Source organism: Salmo salar, chromosome ssa12 (genome assembly GCF_905237065.1).
Source record: "Salmo salar chromosome ssa12, Ssal_v3.1, whole genome shotgun sequence".
Taxonomy (NCBI): Eukaryota; Metazoa; Chordata; class Actinopteri; order Salmoniformes; family Salmonidae; genus Salmo; species Salmo salar.
The window spans coordinates 29,577,141-29,605,014 of record NC_059453.1 but is presented as its reverse complement, the minus strand read 5'-3'; the positions used below and the strand labels follow the sequence as shown (position 1 = coordinate 29,605,014).

The 27,874-nt window shown below is 41.8% G+C and overlaps 2 protein-coding genes across 3 annotated transcripts; one reads left to right on the top strand and one right to left on the bottom strand.

Annotated features, from left to right (window-relative positions):
- Window positions 1-1,525: 1,525 nt before the first annotated feature.
- Window positions 1,526-13,786, bottom strand: utp6 (UTP6 small subunit processome component). The gene is made up of 19 exons (XM_014130829.2): window positions 13,202-13,786; window positions 13,026-13,110; window positions 12,887-12,928; window positions 11,829-11,921; window positions 11,658-11,705; window positions 11,498-11,561; window positions 10,557-10,675; window positions 10,298-10,375; window positions 10,138-10,219; window positions 9,917-9,998; window positions 9,651-9,826; window positions 5,035-5,114; window positions 4,796-4,873; window positions 4,479-4,658; window positions 3,399-3,479; window positions 2,933-3,042; window positions 2,662-2,728; window positions 2,318-2,390; window positions 1,526-1,997 (listed from the first exon to the last, which is right to left on the bottom strand). Exons 1-19 carry the CDS (start codon window positions 13,291-13,293, stop codon window positions 1,843-1,845), a joined length of 1,785 nt encoding a protein of 594 aa, XP_013986304.2. The 5' UTR covers window positions 13,294-13,786; the 3' UTR covers window positions 1,526-1,842.
- A 114-nt stretch (window positions 13,787-13,900) lies between these two features.
- Window positions 13,901-27,838, top strand: LOC106564652 (polycomb protein suz12-B). Of its 2 annotated transcripts, XM_014130828.2 has the most exons (17): window positions 13,901-14,176; window positions 14,655-14,799; window positions 15,144-15,190; window positions 19,116-19,180; window positions 19,600-19,668; window positions 19,953-20,002; window positions 20,165-20,250; window positions 20,376-20,610; window positions 20,955-21,060; window positions 21,305-21,410; window positions 21,671-21,848; window positions 22,283-22,371; window positions 22,615-22,758; window positions 24,446-24,603; window positions 24,949-25,147; window positions 25,464-25,564; window positions 25,893-27,838. In XM_014130828.2, exons 2-17 carry the CDS (start codon window positions 14,670-14,672, stop codon window positions 26,218-26,220), a joined length of 2,091 nt encoding a protein of 696 aa, XP_013986303.1. In that variant the 5' UTR covers window positions 13,901-14,176; window positions 14,655-14,669; the 3' UTR covers window positions 26,221-27,838. The 2 variants fall into 2 exon arrangements, with proteins under 2 accessions (XP_013986303.1, XP_013986302.1); XM_014130827.1 differs by lacking the exon at window positions 13,901-14,176 and having other exon boundaries at window positions 14,640-14,799; window positions 25,464-25,543.
- The last annotated feature ends 36 nt before the right edge of the window (window positions 27,839-27,874 follow it).

The following is a 27,874-nucleotide window of genomic DNA, read 5'->3' as shown; positions in this document are numbered from 1 at the left end:
GATTGGACATGATTTGGAAAGGCACACACCTGTCTATATAACATCCCACAGCTGACTGTGAATGTCAGAGCAAAAACCAAGCCAAAGAGCTCAAGGGAATTGCCCGTAGAGCTCCGAGACAGGATTGTATCGAGGCACAGATCTGGGGAAGGGTACCAAAACATTTCCGCAGCATAGAAGTTCTCGGTAACACAGTTGCCTCCATTCTTAAATGGAAGAAGTTTGGAACCACCATGACTCTTCCTAGAGCTGACCGTCTGGCAAAACTGAACAATTGGGGGAGAAGGGCCTTGGTCAGGGAGGTGATCAAGAACCCGATGGTCACTCTGACAGAGCTTCATAGTTCCTCTGTGGAGGAACAGCACCACTAATCAGGCCTTTATGGTAGAGTGGCCAGACGGAAGCCACTCAGTAAAAAAAGGCACAGGACAGCCCACTTGGAGTTTGCCAAATGGCACCCAAAATCTCTCAGACCATGAGAAACAAAATTCTCCAGTCTGAATGCTAAGTGTCACGTCTGGAGGAAACCTGGAACCATTCCTACGGTGAAGCATGTTGGTGGCAGCATCATGCTGTGGGGATGTTTTTCAGTGGCAGGGACTGGGAGACTAGTCAGGATCAAGGCAAAGATGAACAGAGCAAAGTACAGAGAGATCCTTGATTAAAAACCTGCTCAGGACCTCAGACTGGGGTGGTTCACCTTCCAACAGGACGAATACCCTAAGCACACAGCCAAGACAAAGCAGACTTCGGGACAACACAGGCTTCAGGACAAGTCTCAATGTCCTTGAGTGGCCCAGCCAGAACCCGGCCTTGAACCCAATCAAACATCTCTGGAGACCTGAAAATAGCTGTGCAGCAATGCTCCCCATCCAACCTGACCGAGCTTGAGAGGATCTGCAAAGAAGAATGGGAGAAACTTCCCAAATACAGGTGTGCCAAGCTTGTACCGTCATACCCAAGAAGACTCGAGGCGGTAATCGCTGCCAATCGTTCAAAGTACTGAGTAAAGGGTTTGAATACTTACGTAAATGTGATATTTCACTTTTATTTTGCATAAAATAGCAATTTCTGAAAACCTGTTTTTTGATTTGTCATTATGGGGTAATGTGTAGATTGAGGGGGTAAAACTATTTACATTTTAGGATAAGGCTGTAACCTAACAAAATGTGGAAAAAGTCAAGGGGTCTGAATACTTTCCAAAGGCACTGTAATGGTACTAAGGGTCAGGAGAGTGCAATGTTCTGACTGCAGATAAATGTCTTGTGTAGAGCTAGATCTGTTGACTCTGTAATCAATAAAAGGTTTCACAAAGCACTGGTTGGTCAGTGGACATACTGCCATCCCTAGGCTCCAATCTGAGTAAGCAAGTCAGGGGTCGTTCAGGGACAGGGTCATAACTCACATGTATATAAGTAGTCATGTGACGCACTGGTTTTTAAAACAGAATAACGATAATCCCATGTGCTACGATGTGTGATATTGACCTACAGACGGAACACTGTAGAAATACCCTGACAAAGGAGACTGTTCATGGCTTTATTTCAACTTAACAGCGACAAAGTTAATGTTTTGTAAATACATAATAAATGCTTTGTAAATTCAAACGTTATTCTTACTGATGTGTACATGAACATAACTATCTTCACAAAGAAATGATTCAAGTTGTAAACTAGCATGGGAACACCACGTCGTATACAAACTGCAAGGAAATGTAAAGTACAAATTTAACTCGTCATATAAACAGAACAGCTTGTTATCCCTGTCTCTAGGTAGCTGCCCTTAACCACAGATCTACCCTAACCTTAACCATTAGGATGATGTGGGGGGGTCAGGTGTGTTCTAGATGTGTCCAGTCTGCAGCAGGGTGTACTGGGCAGTGAATCTCTCCACACTCTCCCCCTCCAGCAGCTTCATGGCTCTCCAGTGGATCTTCCCACAGTTTTCTGGATGGCCGCTGGGCCCAAGCTCCTCTCTGATGTACTCCAGCCACAGATCTGGAGGGAAAAAGCCATATACAGTCCTGAGTGACCATCTCAACTTACTTTATCCCAGAAAACTACACGGAAGTAAAGGTTTATATTCATGCCATACTAAAACACCTCAATCAGCTAATCAAAGTTGCTGTTGAATCAGGTGTGTTAATGTTGGGCTGGAATAAAAGCCTGCAAACCCTGTAGTTCCAACCATGTATGTCTTGTTCGTTCTTCTACTGGCCTATTGGAAGTCTTTTAGTTGTTAGTGTAGCAACTGACATGCAATAATCCCTGGACTTATTTGAAATGGGCTGCTTTGAATGCGTTTTTCAGAATCTCACCATCATCTGTGGAGCCGAATTCCCTCAGGGCTCTCTCATAGAAGTCCCTCAGGTTGCTCATCTTGGGAGTCACCTAAAAGAACAGTCACATCATTCCAGTCAGTACACCAGCCTTGACAACGACCATAGGAGTCGGCTATACAGGACAAACAGATCTGGGAACAAAATCCTAACAGTGAATAGGTAATCCCTCGATACAACATTTTGTACATAAAGCCACAACAATATGTGGCGATATTGGAACAACAGGCTAGTTTGAGACGATGCTTTAGTTGGTTGCGACATACATTTGTTTGAGCATGGACATGTGTTCTTGTTTCCCCCATACATTGTGACTCACTCACTTGATCTTTCTCCATCTGGATCATTCTGGTGAAGAAGGCCTTGGAGAAGGGCCGGCTCTCATGCAAACTGGAAAATAAGAAAAGGTCCAACTTAGTTTTTCTTCTACAAAATGCTGAACTTAAATGCGTATTAATAAGTCGTCATCTAAACAAGGATACCTTGTTGTACAAAATAACTACTGTGGATTAGAATCATCATTGTAATGATTGCCTTCACAATGCAGAACTGGTGAGAAATGAATATTCTAATAGTACTATTAGTATTCAGTACCTTGTGAAGGTCTTCCTGGCTTTCTTGTAGCCTCCGGCCCTGTAGGACCAGTCAAGGTACTTCTCCTTTATCTCCATGGAAACAGCAGGCACCACAGACAGCAGACCTCTCTGAGAGCAGAGGAAAAAATGAACCATTACAACTAATTCTCATCCAACCAGACAACTTTGTATGTAGGGAAATATGGCTGCGTTTACACAAATTGGTCTTTTGACCAATCAGATCAGCTCTGAAAAAGATCTGATGTGATTGGTCAAAAGATCAGAATTGGGCTGCCCATGTAAACGCAGCCTATGAGGCACTACTGCTTTTGCACTATGACACAATGGAGGCTAAGAATGACATAGAACCAGAAAAAGCTTGGTCAAAGCACTGTCTGGACAGAGCTTTGAATTATCACAAGTGTAAACTGGTATTGTATTAAAATAAACTAATGCAATTTCAGAGGTTGGGCTTGGTTCTGTACCTGAAACAGGGCCTCAGTTTCCTCTGGGCTCTGTGATGTCATGCTCCACTCCACCTGCAGCTGCCACAGGGGCAAGCTCAACTGTCAACAGACAAGACCAGGGTGGTTAACATCAAGTAAGATGCTTCTTTTACATTTAGAATATTTTCATGGGTTGCAGGGCTGGAAAATTGTTACCGGTAAGTACTCTGATGCTCCAAACATTTTTGTAAGATACTCCTTTTCCCAAAAATCTTTGTCAAAATGTTTTTTTTACATTCCAGAGACAATCCCATTTGGCCTATATTATGTCGCAACTCGCACCCCGGATCAGCAATGTCTTTGTGACTACATAATTAAATAACGAACTGGAGGGTGACCATACGCCCCCTCACACAGTCAGACCCTTCTCGTTAGCCGCCCCTTATATTGCACAACACCCGTCATAACAATGAAAGACTAGCTACAAGATCCATATTGCAATAGATTGCCTGAATTGATGCAATAACAATAAAAGGATACGTTAATAACAATGTGCACCAGTTGTTTTAAACTACTTCTACTAGTTTGATTGTAGCCATCAATTGCCCCATAAACAACCACCCATATTAGCAAACTTATTTCATTTCTCTAGTGTAGGCTACTTATCATGACGATATCAGCAAAATGCCTGCGATAAGTGATCGGTTTATCATCCTAGCTCTACTACATACTACCCACTGGGCACAGATGTCAGTTCAACGTCTACGAACGTGAAATCAACAAAGTCCTGGTACCTGGTATTAGTTCTAGGTTTTTACAGTACCTGAAGAATTTACCTGTAAGGAAAGCCTACCTGGTATTAGTAATTGGGTTTAACAGTACCTGAAGCCATTCTGTCAGATTGTCATGTCATTTGACCATGGGAAAAGGAACTACCACGTAAATACTGCACTGTGGGTTTGATTGAATTGTGCCCTTCCAGTCATATTGGAACTGGTTTCTAGAAGGGAGTAGCAGTCATTTGAGGAAGTTAATATGCTGTAGGAAATTATCTGGGACAGAGTTGGAGCTGCCCCACTTTCACAGCAGCCCTTAGTGACCGTGTGTGTGTGTACGTACCTTGGGATTCACGTGTGTCAGGGCGTCCTGGAATAGCTTGCCTGTGGCGCCACTCCCCAGATGCACCATCGTCTGCAGGGCCAGGCACCACACGTCCACAGATTGTCTGTAGCGCTGGGTGGCTGCCATGGCAACCGCAGCGGTCTGCTCCGAGTCTCCTGATGAGAGTAAGACCTGCAGCTGAACAGACCGATGGAGGGACACACGCACAGGAAACCGTTACATGTTGTGAACCTCATGTATCCCATTGGTTGCTATGCTGTATGTTTATACACTTGCTGTCCTAGATTTACTCTTGCCATAAGAAATCTTTTTACCCAGTTCTTGTAGAAGTCCTCCTTCAGCAGTGAGGAGTCGTGGGCACGCTGAAGCACTGCCAGCAGCCTCTCCTGCCTCTGAGGGATGCCAACACACACACACAGGCCAGATTTCAGTCTTAGAAAAACCCGACACTAATTTCACTAATATACTCGTCATTAACACTAGATCATCAATCTATCAATATTATCAATAAAAAGTGCTCATCGGCAATTATAGTGATGATTTGAAATGTAACCTTCTCCTTCAGCTGCTGGACGTTGGTTTTCCTCTTGAACCTCTCCAGGCAGAAGGACACGTAGCACGCCCACATGGCCTCTGGAACACAGCAGAGAGACCACTCATCACTAGGGTTGTTGCCGTGACTGGCAGTCATGAGTCATGACCACGGACAAATTCCACATGAAAGTTGAGTCACGGTATTCTCCTATTTTATTTAAACATTTTAGTCATTTAGCAGACGCTCTTATCCAGAGCGACTTACAGTAGTGAATGCATACATTTCATGCATTTTTTTTGTTATTTTTTGTACTGGCCCCCCGTGGGAATCGAACCCACAACCCTGGCGTTGCACACACCATGCTGGTGTTGCAAACACCATGCTCTACCAACTGATGCGTTGGTAGTACCCAACTCGCTAACGACGTCAGAAAGCTAATGGCCAGCTACTCAGCGCTTTATTGTCCCTCTAATCACTCTGACATGAATGCAAATGTAGGCGACATTGTTTGACCTCACTATGATCGATCAATTTGAAGTTCAACAACAGGTTGAAACTGAATGGAAAACATGGTCGTTGTGGATCTTGTTTCAAAGCCAAACAACGAAAAGGGACTGCGCTTTCTAAGGTGATGATTCATTCAAAGCATTTAAGACGTCGCATGTAGAACACCCATACGCATAGACCTACAGTGCCTTGCGAAAGTATTCAGCCCCCTTGAACTTTTCGACCTTTTGCCACATTTCAGGCTTCAAACATAAAGATATAAAACTATTTTTTTGTGAAGAATCAACAACAAGTGGGACACAATCATGAAGTGGAACAAAATTTATTGGATATTTCAAACTTTTTTAACAAATAAAAAACTGAAAAATTGGCCGTGCAAAATTATTCAGCCCCCTTAAGTTAATACTTTGTAGCGCCACCTTTTGCTGCGATTACAGCTGTAAGTCGCTTGGGGTATGTCTCTATCAGTTTTGCACATCGAGAGACTGAAATTTTTGCCCATTCCTCCTTGCAAAACAGCTCGAGCTCAGTGAGGTTGGATGGAGAGCGTTTGTGAACAGCAGTTTTCAGTTCTTTCCACAGATTCTCGATTGGATTCAGGTCTGGACTTTGACTTGGCCATTCTAACACCTGGATATGTTTATTTGTGAACCATTCCATTGTAGATTTTGCTTTATGTTTTGGATCATTGTCTTGTTGGAAGACAAATCTCCGTCCCAGTCTCAGGTCTTTTGCAGACTCCATCAGGTTTTCTTCCAGAATGGTCCTGTATTTGGCTCCATCCATCTTCCCATCAATTTTAACCATCTTCCCTGCCCCTGCTGAAAAGCAGGCCCAAACAATGATGCTGCCACCACCATGTTTGACAGTGGGGATGGTGTGTTCAGGGTGATGAGCTGGGTTGCTTTTACGCCAAACATAACATTTTGCATTGTTGCCAAAAAGTTCGATTTTGGTTTCATCTGACCAGAGCACCTTCTTCCACATGTTTGGTGTGTCTCCCAGGTGGCTAGTGGCAAACTTTAAAACGACACTTTTTATGGATATCTTTAAGAAATGGCTTTCTTCTTGCCACTCTTCCATAAAGGCCAGATTTGTGCAGTATATGACTGATTGTTGTCCTATGGACAGAGTCTCCCACCTCAGCTGTAGATCTCTGCAGTTCATCCAGAGTGATCATGGGCCTCTTGGCTGCATCTCTGATCAGTCTTCTCCTTGTATGAGCTGAAAGTTTAGAGGGACGGCCGGGTCTTCGTAGATTTGGAGTGGTCTGATACTCCTTCCATTTCAATATTATCGCTTGCACAGTGCTCCTTGGGATGTTTAAAGCTTGGGAAATCTTTGTGTATCCAAATCCGGCTTTAAACTTCTCCACAACAGTATCTCGGACCTGCCTGGTGTGTTCCTTGTTCTTCATGATGCTCTCTGCGCTTTAAACGGACCTCTGAGACTATCACAGAGCAGGTGCATTTATACGGAGACTTGATTACACACAGGTGGATTCTATTTATCATCATTAGTCATTTAGGTCAACATTGGATCATTCAGAGATCCTCACTGAACTTCTGGAGAGAGTTTGCTGCACTGAAAGTAAAGGGGCTAAATAATTTTGCACGCCCAATTTTTCAGTTTTTTATTTGTTAAAAAAGTTTGAAATATCCAATAAATTTCGTTCAACTTCATGATTGTGTCCCACTTGTTGTTGATTCTTCACAAAAAAATACAGTTTTATATCTTTAAAGCCTGAAATGTGGCAAAAGGTCAAAGTTCAAGGGGGCTGAATACTTTCGCAAGGCACTGTATATATGAGCCCAAGCCTGAAAGAAAAGCCTGAAAAAAAGTGATACAATACATAGCCTACTGCATATTAAGCACAGCAGAAAAACAAATTATATTTAAAAAAAGAAAAAGATTTTAAGATGTACTTGGTACATAATTGGTGTAGGCTACAAACTCTAGTAATCCCCTTTGAGTGTGGACTGCAGTATTATGCTTACTGGATGGACTGGTTACCTTATGCTACGCTCCAAAACTCTCTCCCCATCAGTCTGGGAGGGAACGTATAGGCCTAGACCAGTGTTTCTCCAAGCCTGGTCCTTGTGTAACCCCAATAATACACATGGACAAACACCATATTCAACCCATTGAGGGCTCGATGGTTAGCTGACTAGTTGACTCAGGTGTGCTTGTCCAGAGTTACAATACAAATGTATACTGTTGGAGTACTGGAGGACCAGAGTTGGGTAACACTGGCCCAGGCCATGTGTTGGTTCGTTGATTGTGCAGGGCGGCTTACAGAGTTAGCCTACAATAGTTAGCCTACAATTATAGTGAATCTGTATTTGATATTATTAGGATTTTGAATAACCTAATAATGGCATTTTTTCCTCCTCTCTCCTTCATTCCTTTCTCCAGCGAGCAGAGAGAGGAGCTGTCAGCAGTTGAATTAAATATGTTCTGTTGTGAAAACGTGATTATTGATGTTCCTGAACAGATTTCACTTTTTTTAAGCACTGGGTAGCAGCAGGAAACAACAGGTTTGGAGACATCATGGCATACGGTTTGAGCGGAATATGACCCGTCACGCAGCGAGAGGATGCTCCTCAAACAGTGGTTGATGCGTGGAGTGAAAGTGTTCTTAGTTGGATTTTGTTCCAATAGGGACATATCAGCGGCTTGGTATGCGGAGGCCTGGAGATGCTAAACGGGTTTGTTAATTAACCATCAGGTGGCATGCCAGTTACCGTCTGACAAGATGTAATGACTGCCGCAGCCCTACTCATCATTTACAGAGGGAAAACAATCATGGTTGTTTGTAGAGATGGGCATGAGTAATCGAGTACACAGACGTCAAAACACAATCTTCAACCAGATTTTTTTTCCTTCTTCAAATACGGTAAAACTATATTTGTCTAATTTACTTCAGAACTTTTCAATATTAAAATGTGTTATATTGAGAGAGCGGGGTTAACTATCACATTACAACTTTTTATTTAAGATTTAAAAATATAAATGGCAAATATTTGATGGCAAATGCTTCTGATTGGCTGGGAGAGGTTCAGGCACACAGTGTGAAATGGGCAGTATCAGCATGGCAGCCAAACGCAGTAAGGGTTGGAAGTATATTGAGTAGTTTGCAATGCAAATATCAAGCTCTCCTATCATAGCACAACTATCACCATGAGAAATCATATGCTTATCAAGCGCAAAGAAACATTCTCGGAGGGGGAAAAGCAGCAGCAATCTCGCACCAGATCTACTGTCACTGAAAAGCGCCGCTGAGATCCTTCCAGAGCAGAGCAGTTAACACAGCTCATTACTGTTTCAATGAATGATTCTCAAATGGCTTGTTTTTTTATTGACTGAATAGATATGGGGCAATTTCAGTTCATATTCATTTACTTTGGACTACGTAAAGATAGGAATCAAAAACCTAACTGAGGGCTTCTACAAGCAAGCGCCACCGCTGAGGCTACTGCCTTTTTTAACATTGTGTTCCACAATATAATATAACCAGTTGATATTACAGTTTCAACATCTTAAAATGACACTTGTTTTTTTATTGGCTGAATATATATGGGGCAATTAACAATTAGGATTTATCTGTATGATAAATTAGGCATTGCTGCGCAGTGTTGGCATATAGACAAATGCAAAACAAAATTTCCAGTGCAGCCCTTGTGTTCTAAAAATAATTGTTTTTATTTGAATACTCGAGTACCAGGGAAAAAAACAAACGCGAGTCCTCAAACAGTAAAAAAAAAAGTCAAATGCCCATCCCTAGTTGTTTGTGACCAACATGATTCGAAGCAGTGTCTCCTGGATCCCAGAGGACGGCATTAGCCCACCTAGGTTTGGGAAGCAAATGCAACTTTTCAGGTCTCAGGCAAGGTTACCCATCACGAGCGTGGTCCTCGAACCTCCTCTGTTACACTTCATCCAACACGTCACTTGTGTTGAGTTGTGTACTCATTGTATCGTGTCTATCTGTGTTGAGGTCTTTACTTGCATTATGTTATGTCTACCTGTGTTAAGTTTCGTGTTGTGTCTTACCTGTGTGTTTGTAATGTGATGTGTTTGTCTAACCTGTGTTGATGTGGGCATTTCTGTTTGTTGTGTGTACGTACCTGTGTTGAGGCTGTTGAGGCCCTCCTCGTAGACCTGGCAGCAGCGCTCCTCTCTCCTGGCGATGTCAGAGGCCCGCCCCTTGGCTGACTGAAGCTCCTCCCCCACCGTCGCCTCCAGTTCCCGCTTGGCCATGAAGTCCCACGTCAGCGAGTCGTCTGTGTATTTGCTCTGCAGGCTGGGGACAGGACATTCAGCATGGTCAGTGTGTGTTGTGTCACGTTGAAAAATGAATACAGAGATCAGCAACCTAAAAATGGAGCCTTACTCTTGTATAATGGTGTCCTGTAGTTCTTTAGTGAAGTCAAAGATGGCGGCGATGGTCAAAAGAGACAGGATGAAATCAGCTCCTGTGGACAGCACAGAGAAATCCACTAACATCTCCAAAACACTGTCTCTACTCTCTTAATAACCAAAGTAGACATGCGGATGACTGTTAGGCAATACAAATGGCATAGAACAAATACAATGCGATGGAAAACAGCTCACCTTGGATTTTCCCAGTAGCATCTCTGTACACCACCTCGGCCAGTTTGCCACTCATGATCTCAGGGGAGAACTCGTACTCTCCCTGTAGAGTGAAGAGGACAATCAGTGACCCAGAACAAAAAGAAGAAACTCAAAAAGGTGTGTGTGTGTGTGTACTCACCATGTCTATCTCAGCCTGCGCCAGCTCCTTCTGTTGCTTCCTCAGTTTCTCAGCGTGCAACAGCTCCATACGGAAGTACTGTTCAGGTAGAGACACGGGTATCAATCATCCTGGGGGTTTTAACAGTGGTCCTGCTACATTTAGGCTTTTGTGTGCATTCAGTGTTTGCTACCACAGCACTTAGATTTCCATAGCATCTCAGCTTCGAGCCAAATATGGTAATTCTTCAATTCACTGAAAATCAAATGCCACTCCGTACCTCTTGGTAGACCTTCTTGCTTTCCGGGTGGAAGCGCAGGGCCCGCAGGAACAGGTGTCTGGCGCTCTCTGACGAGTTTCTGTCCTCCAGCTCGCTCTTGGCAGCCATGATCCAGAGGGCTGGAGAAAGGAGAGGCAATCAATGATTCTGCTGACTAGGCTGTCATCCACTCAAACAACTGGAGCAATGATAGGACCGTGTGTAGTGTAGATAGTGGTCCTTTGCAGCTCAGTTGGTAGAGCACGGCGCTTTTAACACCAGGGCAGTGGGTTTGATTCCCACGAGTACCCATACATAAAATGTATGCACACATGACTAAGTCGCTTTGGATAAATGCATATGGTAAATGGCATACTATTATACATTAAGTGTACAAAACATTCGGAATACCTGCTCTTTCCATGACAGACTGGCCAGGTGAAAGCTATGATCCCTTATTGATGTCACCTGCTAAATCCACTTCAAAATCAGTGGAGATGAAGTGGAGACAGGTTAAAGAAGGATTTTTAAGCCTGGAGACAATTGAGACATGGATTGTGTATTTGTGCCATTCAGAGGGTGAATGGGCAAGACAAAAGGTTTAAGTGCTTTTGAACAGGGTATGGTAGTAGGTGCCAGGCGCACCAGTTTGAGTGTGTCAACTGCACCACTGCTGGGTTTTTCACGCTCAACAGTTTCCTGTGTGTATCAAGAATGGTCCACCACCCAAAGCACATCCAACCAACTTGACACAACTGTGGGAAGCATTGGAGTCAACATGGGCCGGCATCTCTGTGGAACGCTTTCGACACCTTGTAGAGTCCATGCCCAGAAGAATTGAGGCTGTTGTGAGGGCAAAAGGGGGTGCAACTGAATGCGTTCCTAATGTTTGGTATACTCAGTGTATATTACAAGGACATATGCCATTGACGTGGTATGTCACCATAGTATAATGAATCTACCTGGTTTCTCAGGATGAATGGCAAGCATGGAGGAGAACACCTTGCCGAGTTGAACCTTTGTGTTCTATTTGAGGAGATAACAAAAATAACCGTTTCAGCACCAGAACACAACATTTATTCAACGTTTATCAGTAAAGAACCCAAGATAACTTAAACTTACCCATTTCTTACAGAAAGCAATGTGAGAGAGCCACAACTGCACATCATCCTGCAAAAAGAGGAGATCTTATTTGTCTGTCCATTGACTTCTTTGGTGCGTTCTGCATAGCGCTGTTTGATATATTCAACATCCCGTAGCTAATAGCTATGTCACATAGGGCTTGTACAGTACCTTCCATTTAGTTGTGGCCCTTCTGAAAATGCTGTTGATCCTCGAGATGATGGAAAACTCTATCTCCTCTCTTTTGAACTGATAGCCGATCCGCTAAAAATGAAACATGATGAGGAACAAATATGAACTCCTGATACAGATATTAAATATTTCCATAGTTCATAGAACTTCAAATGGATTTGCAGGCATTCATTGGTTGTAAACTCTAGCATGATGCTGAAAGTGGATATTATTATTAGTGGATTCTGTCGTTGCCATGGTGCTGTATGGCAGCCAAACAGAGAGCTCTGTATATTTTGTACATATTTGAGATTTTAATGTGTTTTTTTTTTTTAATAAGTCATTGATTGTTGATTGCATATATATCTGGTTGTTTTTACCCATGAGTGATGGCAAGTCTGCTTGTTTAGGCTAGCTAGATAGCTAGCTGCCGACTAACGTTTGCATTTAAAAGACGCAGACTCAGCACTGGATTCTATTTAAATTAAAAAGTGGAACATTGCCTGTCCGACCTCGGAAACAGACAACTAGGCTTATATTAAGCCCTGCCTTATAAGACCTGACTGCATTGTGGAAATGGCAGAGTGTTCGTAGCGAGGATGACTACTGCTCTGGATTGATGTGTGGTGAGCTTTTTGTGCCATAGTAACTGCAGAGACATCACCCAAGTGGGTGCACAAGTCCAGGCTACAGAGAGGTTGAGCTGAGGACGACATCAGGGCCACCAAGCCAACTCCATCACCTGGCATCACAGGAAGGCTACAGATAGGCTGAGGACAACATTATGGCCAGCGAGCCAAATTAAATGCATCACTATCACACCGGTGGGTTGCCAGAAGCACCAGTCTCTGCCATGAGCTGGCACACGCCGGAACTCTCCGAAGCTGGCTTCATCAACATCACTTTCATTGTTTTGTTAATATAATTGTTATTTTTTATTTGTAGGCCTATACCACAATTCAACTTGTAGCTGCGAATGTGTAGCCTACAAAATGAAATGAACCAATGAAACAAATCCTTCATGTATATAATAATTACATATGAGATTCAAAACTTACTGATCTTCTCTTCTTTATCAGCTCTAATACATTGATTTCATACTGAAATAACAAAGAAATAACACAGATTAATACATACTTGTTTTTGATTGCCCATACTCACATTTTCTAGCTGTATTCACTGGTATTTGGCACTCACCTGAATGTATGCAATGAAGTCAACTTTGGTTATGATCAATCGATGCAGTTTGTATTCTAAAGCTGTCGCCCTTTTTAGCATGGATCTGTAATTGGGAGATTAATCGGATTTAATATAATTTCAAAGATTTTTGCCAACATTGCTAGTTAGCTAAGCTAGAGTGTTTTTAATCTTACTTGACTTCTTTTTTGCTGAACAGTCCCACTCGCTCCAACTGTTCCAACTCTGGGATTCGATTCTCGATCCGCTGTTGGACTATCTCAGCCATCGTCACTTACTTGGTGCTTTAATTTTGACTGCCTTCTGTTGTAAATGTTATTAAAGTATTCCGTAAAAACAAGAATAGTGAACTAAATTAGCCCAAAAGCATTTTTCACACGTGTGGAAGTTGTGATTGCTGTACTTCCGGTTCCGTGCTTCAACTTAGTCCGTCCAAAAACATGTGATTTTACAATAAATTACCGCTTGACACGCGAAAAACTTAGCATTGGTTTTTATTATTCGACCATGCATTATAAACATGTGTAACTGATAATGGTCGGCATTTACATTCACCATAAAAATATATAACATAGACAGTATATTTCCTATCATCAGTTTTCTGGTTTGCACAAGTTCAGAACTGAGAATATTTGGCAACAACTGTTTCTGCAACAAGTGAATTGATTTATAATTGGCACCAGAAATATGCAAACGGCTAGGCAGAAAAGTAAACAAGCTTCATGAATCATGCCCGGTTGGTGGAAAGATTTCCCGCAAAATCGTTGAAAAGCAAGAGAAAGCGAGCGGCAATTTGCCTCTTCCACCGAACATGATGGTGTCACTTACAGTTATGTCTGCCCAATCACAAGTCTCAAATTCCATATTCGAATTTCTATTGGATGAGAAGTATTTCTAGATGTCCAGTAAAGATCACACGATTTTAGCATAACGTGTAGCTCATCTGAAGTTTTAATGTTTTTCATATAATCAATAACATCATCTATTATTTGTATGTAAATATGATGGATGTACATTACTAGTCGACTTTGTGTGAATCGTTGGAGGGAATACTGGACCGCAACATTTGGGATTTCTTCTCGTTAACCCACTATGCTAGTTTAGCTAGCAGCAGTTTGCTTCCTTGCTAATTTCATGGGTTGCCTGTGTTGGTGAGTCTCTAGCTGGCTAGCTAATCTTAGCTAATGCTAACAAGGTTAGCTTTAGTGTTGTACAGTCAGATAGCAAAGCATACTTTTGTGTTTTACCCGTTTCGAATATCACTCCCACACGTTTACTAGCTATCTAGTTATAATGTAGAACATTTTGACCATTTGTTTATGCTAGCTAGTTAGCCTTGCTGGCTAACTAGCTAACAAAAATCCAGATGCTTGAATTTGAGACAAATTACGGTAGCTAGCTAATGTGTTTATATCTATATTTCTTACAAAAATATGTGTGTAGTTAGCTATGATCTTTCATAATCTTATGGGATGTTGAAATGGAAAAATATGTTATACAAAGCCAATACTAAAGTAGGTTAGCTAGCTTGCTAACCCAACTAACGTTAGCTGATATGATTATGCTTCCTTTGTTTTGAAAAGGACCATAATAATGTTTGTTTCATCTGCATGGATGCACCATCTACAGCATTCAGGTGAAGTCATGAGTGGGACCAGTTGTAAAGCGAACGGCGCCGTCTACCCGGCATCGACAACTGTAATGACCACGGTGAAGAAGCCGAAGATGGAGCAGATTCAAGCAGACCATGAGTTGTTTCTACAGGCCTTTGAAAGTGAGTTGCATGACTTTTTACTTATACCAGGAAGTAACGATTTTAAGCTAGGTGGAAATCTTTGAAAATAACCAATAGCGTATAATTTGGATTTTGTTACTGTTGTCTACTTTTCTCACAACTAATATCAAAAACACTGACTAATATGAGGCCTATCTCTGACTAAATTTGATTAGAAAGTGGGCCTGGAACCATAACATGCATAGGATATATATCTGTGCGGCTCTGCAATACTATACAGCTCTGTGAATACGTTCATACCACAATTCTATTCAATTCTTACTAAAATCATAAAAAATAAAATTATTGAGCAGGCTATGATTATTGTTATGATGTATTTGCAGAGCCAACTCAAATCTACAGATTTCTCCGCACAAGGAACCTGATTGCAGTAAGAAAATATTACATCCATAATATACATATATGCATAATGTACAGTGCCTTCAGAAACTATTCACACTCCTTGAAATTTTCATTATGTTGTTAGTCAGAAATGGATTACATTTAGATTGTGTGTCACTTGTCTACGTAAAATAATCCAAAATGTCAAAGTGGAATTATGTTTTTAGAAATGTTAACAAAAAAATGAAAATGAAAAGCTGAAATGTCTTGAGTCAATAAGTATTCAACCCCATTGTTATGGCAAGACTAAGACTTTGCGTATCAGGTCAGATAATAAATTGCATGGAATAACTCTGTGTGCAATAGTGGTGTTTATTGTGATTTTTGAATGACTACCCCATGCATACAATTATCTGTAAGGTCCCTCAGCTCAGTCAAGCAGTGAATTTCAAGCACATATTCAACCACAAAGACCAGGAAGGTTTTCCAATGCCTCGCAACGAATGGCACCTATTGGTAGATGAAGAAAAAATCAGACATTGAATATCCCTTTGGGCATAGTGAAGTTATTAATTACACTTTGGATGGTGTTTCAATACATTGTCACTACAAATATACAGGCGTCCTTTCTAACTCATTTGCCGGAGAGTAAGGAAACCGCTCAGGGATTTCACCATGAGGCCAATGGGGACTTTAAAACAGTTCCAGAGTTTAACCTCTTAGATGTAAAGGCAAAGTGTTGATTGCCGCCTAAAAAGACATACCCGAAAGGAACTGCTAATTATGTGTAATTACATGATACTGACATGCCAATAATTGCTATATCTGGAAAGAAGACATCTGGGAGATTGAGGAAATGATCAGAAGATAGGAGTTACATAGTTCAGAATACACAAGATCAAGCACACACAAAATGAAAATACAAATATTTTGAAAGTAATATTTTATCAATAAGATAATTATTGATGCCCAGAGCTGGAAACACATCAGATGGCTCCTACAAAATGTGAACAGTATCAGAAAAAAATTGTATTGATACCCTAACAACTAGAAATTGGCAGATGTTTTAGTAAGTGTGGTCACGGGATGTTTCCAAGTGTCCCTAAACTTCTTCAAAGTGGCATATGTCTGTAAATTAGATAATTCCAGTGCTATAACATATTTGCAATCCCTAAATGCTATTTGTTCAGTATAAAAATAATTTCTACTATATCAACCTCACTCAAACATTGTGGTGGTGTTATGTAGTATCCAGGGTACATTCAAGTGTCCTCTCCAAATTGTCAGAATGTGGTAATTGCACATGGATGTGCCTAAAAGTTTTTATTTATTTATTTTTTTAACTAAGTTTCTACAACACCAACCTCTCTCAAACATTGTGGTGGTGTCGGAGGACATACAGGGGATATCCAAGTGTTTTTTTCAACCACTCAAAAGTGCCTGAATGTTTAGCCTAGGCATATCCAATGTATTGGTCCCACATACAAATGAACTGTTTACAAAAACAATATAAAAGCAACAGATATACATTTAAAAATGTCTTATCAAACACAAAGTTGGTTACACATGTCCTTCACTAAAAAGGGTGCAAAAATAGAAATAAGCTGAGCTATTTACAAATTGCATTTGTGTTCGTTTTACATCCCAGGTGTAGATGATTAGATTTCACTTTCAACATAGCTTGTTTGTGTCGTGATCGTCTTTGAAGAAGTCCCTCTCTGCCAGGAAACAAAAAGTGAACTGGTATTTCGGGCAGAAGACCTGGCATTTCACCCTTTCCCCCTGTGTTTTGTGCAATGCTTGCAGTTCTTCCTTTTGTCTTTTTGCGTGTGTGTTGGATAGTGGCGCTCACCTTGAGTGGGGTGTCTTGTGATGGTTGCGTTGGGCCCCGAATTCAGCCATTTCCAAAACCAGCTGCTCTCGGAAGGCCAACTGGGAGAAAGGGGTTGACCTTTTTTGCTTTGGACATCTGCTTGTGGAGAATGAAAGCATTTACTATAGCAATGTCCACAAAGTGGTTTAAAATCTTATACCACTTCCTGGTCTTGTGGAGGACCTGGTAGTAGCCTATCAGAGCATCAGATAGGTTGACACCCCCCATGCTGGCACTGTAGTCCTTCACAGGAATGGGGACATTCTTCCCTTTTCACCCTCCTTGAGACATGGTTGTTATTGAATGCCTTATGCTTTGTGGTGAGCATGGTTACTTCCCTAGTGTCCTTCCATGTCACAAAAAGTAGCTTGTTATTCCTGATCCAACGTATGGTCCCCCTCTCCACTGTCTTTGTCATGTCGTTTACCTTGGTCTTGGGGAAACCTATTCAGTTAGGACGAATGGTGCCACAAGCCCTTATTTTCTTTTTCAAGAGGTCTATGAAACGTGGATGTAGAACCATCAGACGGGGTGATTGACATAGCAGTGGGGGATGTAGAACCATCAGACGGGGTGATTGACATAGCAGTGGGGGATGTAGAACCATCAGACGGGGTGATTGACATAGCAGTGGGGGATGTAGAACCATCAGACGGGGTGATTGACATAGCAGTGGGGGATGTAGAACCATCAGACGGGGTGATTGACATAGCAGTGGGGGATGTAGAACCATCAGACGGGGTGATTGACATAGCAGTGGGGGATGTAGAACCATCAGACAGGGTGATTGACATAGCAGTGGGGGATGTAGAACCATCAGACAGGGTGATTGACATAGCAGTGGGGGGCGCTTGCTGGGGAGAGGTGGCTCCCAAACGACATCATCTAAATCGTCTGCATCCTCCATTCTATGATAAATAAAGGAAAATATTGTTGTAAGACACACAGAATTACAGTTGACTAAGTTTACAAAACGACATTACTGTGAAGTAAAAACAACAAGCCTTTATCTGTACAGTGACTCGAAATAGAAGATGTGAAGCACACACACACACACACAATGCAAACAGTAACACTTTGGAGACAAAGGCAGAGGTGAGAACCACAAAAACAATGGTCATGAGAGTTTAGTGGTCTCTCCAAAGTTACAAGGATGAAACTTAGAACAGCAAACATTGAACTAATATGAAAGACAATAACAAAAATAGACATTTTTACTCTCGAGGCGCGGCAGGTAGCCTATTGGTTAGAGCGTTGGGCTAGATCCCGAAAGGTTGCTGCTAGATCGAATCCCTGAGCTGACAAGGTAAAAATCTGTCGTTCTGCCCCTGAACAAGGCAGTTAACCCACTGTTCCTAGGCCGTCATTGTAAATAAGAATTTGTTCTTAACTGACTTGCCTAGTTAAATAAAGGTTAAATATAAGAAATGTATTAAAAAAAGGCAGACAAATAAGACATCCCCATGATCTGTGGAGTCCCTGCTTTTGGTGTGTATAGACGTATTCCGTGTTTATTTTGTTTATGCTAACTGCAATGTAGGTAGCAGCCATCTTGAAATTAGGTCGTTGGCTTGGCCTGCCCTTATACATTCGTATGCCCATATATGGTAGTAGGCCACACCAAAGATTTTAAGGCACAGGTCAATAGCCAAGATACTCAGCTTTCCGCAGACACCCTGCTTTTGTAGATAGGGGCGACCATTCTCATACCAGACTGAATTGAATAAAACAAATGTAATAGACTTACCCAGAAAGACTCATAGTTGTAATTGCTGTGATTGTAACATGTATTGACTCAAGGGTTTAATACTTATCTCTTCAAAATATATTAGTGTTTTATTTTCCATAAATGTGATTATTTTTTTATTTTTTTTCTTCCACTCTGACATTATAGTATTTTGTGTAAATTGTTGACAAAAAATGTAATCCATTTTAAACCCATTTTGTAATACAACAAAATGTGGAAAAGGTCGAGGGGTGTGAATACTTTCTGAAGGCACTGTATATATAATAATAGATATATACGTGTCATTTTATTTTCTTTCTCATTTTCACAATGTCTGGTGTATTAATGATTAACCTCCAAATGCTTCCATTTTAGCCTATATTCTTGCACAGGACTCTTACCTTCATGACCCACAGAAACACTCGAACAAATGCCAAAAGGTAACATATTGTTCTCTGATTGATCTGAAAGGGATCAGATGATTTTTATATGGTAGTAAGACATTAATCAGAGATGGTATAAAGTAGAACCTCAAAGATAAGAACCTCAAACTTACAGACTGGACGTTAACCAAACGGTCAATATCAAACCGGGACATGTATTAAATGCAAAAGCAAACTTATGTGGGCTACACACAAGCGTACACCTTGCTTACACGTGTAAATACGCTATCTATATTTTCTATAAAGGTAGATGCGGTTATCAAGATAATTTCAAAGTTACGGACAGCCATTTTATGGACCTCCATTCCCGACACGTTCATATCTTTGAGGTCCTACTGTACTTTTTTTTTATCTCATCAAAGTTAAAGCCGCTTCTAAGGTCCTAATTTGTGCTGTGCTTGAACTTGTGTGCTCAGGAAAACGTTCAAGGTGGATGACATGCTGCTCAGAGTTGAGAAGATGAAGGGAGAGCAGGAATCTCACAGGTAAGAGTTAGGAGACGTAACATATTAAGACGTATTATACGTTTTAATGGTTCATGCATGCTTATCATAACTTATCAAGTCTTGAGCCGTATAGTTATAGTTTTCTTTTCTTTAAATGTATTTTATTTGAGGTGTTTTCACGTTATTTAGACAGTAAGGTAATCAGAGGTGGAGACTGACAAGTAGGAGAGAAACAGTGGGGAGCCTTATATGTGACTTGTGCCTGAGTGTGTTACCACAGCTCTGCATCTTTTCTGATTGTGTATTACTGCTTTTTCTTCTAGCTTGTCCTCACACCTGCAGCTTACCTTCACTGGATTCTTCCATAAGGATGGTATGCCCATCAATACTCTCCTGTTTGCACCATGTTCAAATGCAATGTATTTGTATGCCTTATACCAATGTGTTGGTGTGATATTTGTACAAAAACGGAAGAGACAAAAGGATGAAACATAAGACACACTTTTTTTTTTCTCTCTCACTTTCTCCCTCACAGAAAAGCCATCTCAGAATTCAGAAAACGAACAGAGCTCGGTCTCTCTAGAGGTGCTACTTGTCAAAGTCTGCCATAAAAAACGAAAGGTAAAAACAAGGCTTCGTTTCTCTCTCACATTGTCTCAATCAAGTGAAATTGTTTATAAACCAAACTCCTAACTCACCTCCTAGCTAAATCCTAACTTTTCTCCTTTTAACATTGCTTTCCATAGGATGTCAGCTGCCCGGTGAAACAAGTGCCTACAGGTAAAAAGCAAGTGCCTTTGAATCCTGACTGCAGCAACCAAACCAAGCCCGGCTCCCTGCCCTCCCTGCTGGTGTCCAGTAACGAGTTTGAGCCCAGCAACAGCCACATGGTCAAGTCCTACTCGCTCCTGTTCAGGGTCTTACGCACCGGGAGGAGGGACATGAACGGCCTTGTGAACGGCGAGGCCAACGAGAACATAGGCAAGTAGTTGCTAAAACACCCTCGGAGATGTTGGATGACTTACTAAAATCAAACGTCTGTGTTTGTTTGGAGAGAAAACAGATTAGTTGTAGGGACACTACCTCATGAAGGTAGTTGAGAGAATGCCAAGAGTGCAAAGATGTCATCAAGGCAACGGGTGGCTACTTTTAAGAATTTAAAATATATTTTGATTTGTTTAACACTTTTCTGGTTACTACATGATTCCATATGTGTTATTTCATAGTTCTGATGTCTATGGCGACCATTTTGTTTTAATGATGTGGCATTATTTTCATGAGGCAAATGTCTCGTTTTTCTTTGTTTGGTGTCTTTACATGTTCAGATGTGACAGAGGTGCCCAGCAGAAAGAAGAGAAGCTCTGCCCACAGAGAAGACGGAGAGACCACAGAGACTTTTGTTGCACAGATGACCGTCTTTGACAAGAACAGGTAAACAACATACCATATATGGCAAAATGGTAGTCATTTATGCCCAGGTGGCAACTGTCATTACCAAGTTGCTGCTGCACTTAGACCTCAAGGATATTTAGCCGCTTGTGAGTGGCTTTTTAAGGTGCTATAAACTCCCCTATTTATTAAAACCATGACCACATATATTCTATAGCTGTTCACACTCATTGTTAAATGCATTACTCAGAGTGTATAGTTAATAAGGGACCTCTGTCATGTGCAGGAGATTGCAGCTGCTGGATGGGGAGTATGAAGTGTCCATGCAAGGGATGGAGGACTGCCCTGTCAGCAAGAAAAGAGCCACATGGGAAACCATTCTGGATGGGAAGGTGAGTGTGCCAAAGGCATGTGTGTGTGCGCCAACCTAGCAAGCTTTGGTTTCAGGCCAGCACTAAAAACACCAGATTTTAATTACACTAATCAGTCTTGATAAGAAGTGTTGTTGTGCAGAGCTGAAACAACAGCTTGCCCAACCAGTAGCTCTCCAGCACCAGGATTGGGGACGACAACTATACTATCAGTAGGACACTCCACATCGAAATGTGTGTATGATGGTACTGAGACAATGTTTCCGGCTCTGCTCCCACAGAGGCTGCCACCGTTCGAGACGTTCTCTCAGGGACCCACGCTGCAGTTCACTCTGCGCTGGACAGGTGACGCCAGCGACAAGTCCACAGCCCCTGTGGCCAAGCCCCTGGCCACACGCAACTCTGACGGCTCCAGCCCCATGGAGAGCAGGCCCAGCACACTCAAATCTGCCCCCCTGGGTAAGAGACACAACACACTCAATAGCAACTTGCTTGGCTTTTACCCAAAAGGAACAACACATTGTAACCTCCCATTTAGATTCACTCACACCAATTTCAGTATACTGTTCTCTTGCTTTGACTCAAAATGTGTGTATCAAAGGCTGGGTTTACACAGGCAACCCAATTCTGATCATTTTTTCATTCATTGGTGTTTTGACCAATCCGATCTGATGTGATTGGTCAAAAGGCCAATTAGTTGAGGGGGGAATCAGAATTGGGCTGCCTGTGTAAACGCAGCCTTGGTCACCATCTAACCAATACTAGAGCCATAAATATACTATGACTTTAACTTTATAATAAAATTGACCAGACTGACATAATGTCCCAAAAAATGGTTTGTGCTGTCTAATAACCTCTGACTCCTTCATTTATCCCTCCCCTCCCTGTTGTAGCTGTGAAGGCCTCTGTCAGCACAGAGATCCAGATGAAAAGAGAACAGATCCTGTGTGAACCCAGGCAGAAACTGCGTATATTTTACCAGGTCTGTTTATGCACCAATATGAAATGTATCACAGCGCTTTACATAGTAAGGGGGAAACTCGCCTCATCCATCACTAATGTGTAGCACACGCCTGGTTATGATTATAATGATACACCTCTAAGTACAGGGGAAGAGTAGCGTAATATACTTAAATGTAAAACAAAATCTTGTTTGAGCATCACTCAGAATGGTTCAGTTATTAATATACCAGTAATGAACTAACATCTTTTTGTCCCATGGCAGTTCCTGTACAACAACAACACGCGGCAGCAGACGGAGGCTAGAGACGACCTCCACTGTCCCTGGTGCACCTTGAACTGTAGGAAGCTTTACAGCCTGCTGAAACACCTCAAACAGTCCCACAGCCGCTTCATTTTCAATTACGTGGTGAGAGACTAGGGCTTTGTGTGTGTGCGTGTGTGCGTGTGTGCGTGTGTGTGTGTGTGTGTGTGTGTGTGTGTGTGTGTGTGTGTGTGTGTGTGGTGTGTACAGGATTCCTATGTTTGAACGTTTTCCTATTTCAGCACGCTTATATGGAAGGACATTCAACAAGCACAGCACTTATACAAATGATTGATGATTAGCTGATGATTAAAAGATTGTGGGGGCTGTTTTGTTCGACTTCCGTTTGGCTTTTGACATTATCGATCATAGTCTGCTGCTGGAAAACTTGTGTTATGGCTTTACAACCCCTGCTAAATTGTGGATAAAGAGTTAGCTGTCTAACAGAACACAGAGATGTCCTTTAATGGAAGCCTCTCCAACATAATCCAAGTAGAATCAGGAATTCCCCAGGGCAGCTGTCTAGCCCCCTTATATTTTTCAATCTTTACTAACGACATGCCAGCCAGTGTGTCTATGTATGCGGATGACTCAACACTATACATGTCAGTTACTACAGCGACTGAAATGACTGCAACACTTAACAAAGAGCTGCGGTTAGTTTCAGAATGGGTGGCAAGGAATAAGTTAGTCCTAAATATTTCAAAAACTAATAGCATTGTATTTGGGACAAATCGTTCACTAAACCCTAAACCTCAACTAAATCTTGTAGTAAATAATCTGGAAATTGAGCAGGTTGAGGTGACAAAACTGCTTGGAGTAACTCTGGATTGTAAACGGTCATGGTCAAAACATATTGATACAACAGTATCTAAGATGGGGATAAGTCTGTCCATAATAAAGCGCTGCTCTGCATTCTTAACAGCACTATCAGCAAGGCAGTTCCTACAGGCTCTAGTTTTGTCGCACCTGGACTACTGTTCAGTCATGTGGTCAGGTGCCACAATGAGGGACTTAGGAAAATTACAATTGGTTTAGGACAGGGCAGCACGGCTGGCCCTTGGATGTACACAGAGAGCAAACATTAATAATATGCATGTCAATCTCTCATGGCTCAAAGCGGAGGAGAGATTGACTTGTCACTACTTGTATTTGTGAGAGGTATTGACATGTTGAGAGCACCAAGCTGTCTGTTTAAATGACTAGCACACAGCTCAGACACCCATGCTTACCCCACAAGACATGCCACCAGAGGTCTCTTCACAGTCCCCAAGTCCAAAACAGACTATGGGTGGTGCACAGTACTACATAGAGCCATGACTACATGGAACTATATTCCACACCAAGTAACTGATGCAAGCAGTAGAATCAGATTTTTTTTTAAATATTTAAAAAATACACCTTATGGAACAGCGGGGACTGTGAAGCAACACAAACATAGGCACATACATTTGCATATACACACACATGATAACATACACACACGTACACATGGATTTTGTGTTCTAGATATGTGGTAGTGGAGTATGGGCTTGAGGGAACACACTTAGTGTGTTATGAATGTATTGTAATGATTTTAAAATTTTAACTATTAACTTATGCTAATTTGATCTTTTGATTAACCTTATACAGGTAAAAAATAATAATAAATAATGTTAAAAGCAAAGAGATTTTAAAGCCATCTACTACCAAGTACCTGGCATACTGTATGTTGAATATTTGAGTTGTTAAGAATGTTGAGGGTTTGAGAAATAGTTATTTGAATTGAATTGATGTCTCCCTGTGTCTCCAGCCTCACCCTAAAGGTGCTAGGATAGACGTGTCCATCAATGAGTGCTATGACGGCTCCTACGTGGGCAACCCCCAGGACATCCACAGCCAGCCCGGCTTCGCTTTCAGCCGCAACGGCCCCGTCAAGAGGACTGCTGTGACACACGTACTGGTGTGCAGGTAAAGAAGGCATCTTCTGTCTTCATCTCATTGGCTCTCACCCTCAGTCAACCCGTAGCAAGGATTGCATGTCAGAATCAAAGCACTGAAATAAAAAGATTCACTTGGTTATGTTCAGCCTACTGGGTAATCATGTGAAAGGGTTTTTGTATTTTGCTGTATGCTTAAAAGATAAAACTGCAATTTTGATTGGCTAACGTATTTCATATATCCTCACTTGGATGGTACCATCACAGCCATATAGCTAGCTGAGAATGTGTACTATTTGTCCACTAGCTTGCCTGCGTGTGTGTACCTAACCTAACCACAGCCTCTGACCCCTAATGCATTGCTCCTGTCTTGTAGGCCCAAGCGGACAAAGCCCAGCCTGTCAGAGTTCCTGGAGTCTGAGGATGGGGAGCTGGAGCAGCAAAGGACCTATGTGAGCGGACACAACCGCCTGTACTTCCACAGTGACAGCTGCATGCCCCTCAGACCCCAGGAGATGGACGTGGACAGCGAGGATGAGAGAGACCCTGAGTGGCTGAGAGAGAAGACCGCCACGGTCAGTCCCTCTGCCGACACTGTTACTCAGACCGAGATTATGTACAATGGAGTAGAAGAGAAGAGAATTAAAAACATAACAATGACTGATGTTTATACAGAATGGCCCATATCCTATCTTTAGATAGATGCATGTCAAATGAGTATCCCATTGATATCAATGTATGTAATTTGAGCATCTCAAGATAGGATTACACCCTATATGAAGCCAACAGAAATGAGTGTCGGCTTGAACTACAGCTGTGCTTTGCTTCCATATACTGAAACGTACCTTCTGGTTGTGTTGGTAGACTAATTTCTGAGTGTTCCACCCACAGCAATTGGATGAGTTCACAGACGTGAATGAGGGCGAGAAGGAGGTGATGAAGCTGTGGAACCTGCACGTCATGAAGCATGGGTATGTACCTAAAAGCTGTGGGTATGTATCTCTAATCACTAGCCTTTTACGGCACTATAGTAGATATCTTAGAAATACACATACAGCCACATCACCTTGAAGAGTTTACCTCTTAACATGTGCTATAAATGGTGTCTAAGTAAGGATAAAAATAGTCATCCTTATGTTACTGTAATTTAGAAATCCACATAAAACCATGACACTTTGAGAGTTTACATCTAACATGTGATACAAATAAAATAGCATAATGTATTTAAAAAGTTGTCCTTAATCTGACTCATTCTCTCTAGTAAATCAGCATTCTAACCTCATTTCCTCCCGTTGTGTTCTGTTTCCTGTCCGTATCTAGCTTCATAGCCGACAACCAGATGAACCAGGCCAGCATGCAGTTCGTGGAGAAGTGCGGCGCCTACATCGCCCGCCGCAACCTCTGCCGTAACTTTCTGCTGCACCTGGTCAGCATGCACGACTTCAACCTGGTCTCCGTGGCCACCATCGACCGCGCCATGTCCCGCCTCCGCCACATCCAGGAGGAGCTTCCCGACGCCGGGGCGGACGACCAGGCTGACCGGGCCCTCATTGAGGGCGCCTGCAATGGCACCGCAATCGCCTGCAGCTCTGGCGGGGGTGGTGGGACCAAGCACGGCAAGAGGACAAAAAGCTCCGTGACTGACTGATGAACTGATGGCATTTGGTGGCAGCAGTCGATCCGACCCATTCATTTTCATTGTTATAACTGTCACCCTTGGTGCTTAGCTAGGTGGGAGGAAGATGTCAATGGAGGATTGTCTTGTATTGACTCAAGACATACAAATATAGCTACACACACAAAACAGGCATATGAAGACTCACTATAATGTGAGGTTTTACCAAGTCATTATGCACCGTGAGCCAGTTTTAGTGATTCTTGGTGGTTTCGGGGGTGTGAAGAAACTGGGGGAATCACTTGAAAGGTATTGTAATCATGCTTTGACTGCCTTTGTTATCACGTTGTAATCAGAAACTGTATTGAGTGGATATACAGTAAGTCATGCATATTGGTAACATTGTCACTCCTGATGATCTGTATTCCATAACCCTGTCTGTTTGGCTCTCATGATCCTTTTAGTTGACTATTGTTTTAGCACTTGGTAATAATTTGTATTAATGAATTGTGTTAAACTTGAGTTGAATCACCATTTTTATTTTATTCTGCGCAACTGCATCAATTGTCAGATTCACCCCGTCTGTCTTGAATCCCCTGAATCCTTATCAGGATTTTATTTGTTTTGATTTGATGTATGTTGATTCTCATGTTTCTGTTGATACTATCTTGAGTAATGGAGGATCAGTGGACTATTTTTCCACACGACCGGATTACTCTCTGCATCCATAGCTTGAGGAGATTAAGCCAAGATGAACCACAAACTGCCAGCACACTCATCCTTTTATGTAGACTGCCTAGCTCTTCTACAGGGGTGTGTTCACTAGGAACCAAGTGGAAGCAAATGGGACAAAAAGGGGCAGGACCTACCTGCATTTGTCCAATAGGAAATTCTTGTTTTTGTTGCAAAATGTTTTGCCACGGTTTGCTACTGTGTGCACTAATGAATACACCCCAGATAACAGGACTACAACCTATGGACGTTTTATGACATGCTGGAACCTGTATTATGGTTAACTAGGTTTGAGGGACATCGGGAACTCAAGCTGTTTTTGATGTTCATTTATCTTCATAAACGGGTGAGATAGGAAGTGTTGGACAACACTGCTTAAAGACACTTTGTATACATTGTAATAATGTCAATATCTAGCTATATCCCATTGTGAACATGATTATTACTGATTATGGACATGTAGGATTTTTCTTCGAAGGCAATATGCTGTTTGTTAATTGGAAATGGGTCCTAGTTGATATGTGTCTATCCTACTATTAGGCTCTGTTTAAATGCCAAAGGGGGTGATTTTCAGTAAATCTCTCAGTTCTGCGTACATGTTTTTTTTTTTTTTGCTGCATCATTTCAAAACGTTAAATGACAAGTGGTGTATAAGCCTTAGCTGTGTTTTTGCGTTGTGTGAATGCACAAATTGAACAAAAGCAGTAGTTTTGGTGCTTTGTTGAACACCTTTTCCCTCAACTCCATGGACCAGTCTTTTACTTCCTTGTACCTTTATGCACGTTTTTGATCGGCTGGATATAAGGGTAGAAAAAACAATCAATTCACCATATTGTCAAGCCACCGTTGAAGTCGTGAACTATGTTATAAACTTTGGATATGGGGATTTTATATTTAAAATAAAATACATTTGACCTTGTCAGTTTTCTTTATTCAACTGATATCAACATTCATG

Coding starts and splice junctions, on each gene's coding strand:
- utp6 (XM_014130829.2), bottom strand. CDS start 13,293: ATGGCTGAGATAGTCCAACAGCGGATCGAGAATCGAATCCCAGAGTTG. Junction 11,562..11,657: donor TTGCTTTCTGTAAGAAATGG/GTAAGTTTAAGT, acceptor CTCCTCAAATAG/AACACAAAGGTTCAACTCGG. Junction 10,220..10,297: donor CGCAGGCTGAGATAGACATG/GTGAGTACACAC, acceptor TTCACTCTACAG/GGAGAGTACGAGTTCTCCCC.
- LOC106564652 (XM_014130827.1), top strand. CDS start 14,640: ATGCACCATCTACAGCATTCAGGTGAAGTCATGAGTGGGACCAGTTGT. Junction 19,669..19,952: donor GGAGAGCAGGAATCTCACAG/GTAAGAGTTAGG, acceptor TTTTTCTTCTAG/CTTGTCCTCACACCTGCAGC. Junction 21,849..22,282: donor ACTCAAATCTGCCCCCCTGG/GTAAGAGACACA, acceptor TCCCTGTTGTAG/CTGTGAAGGCCTCTGTCAGC.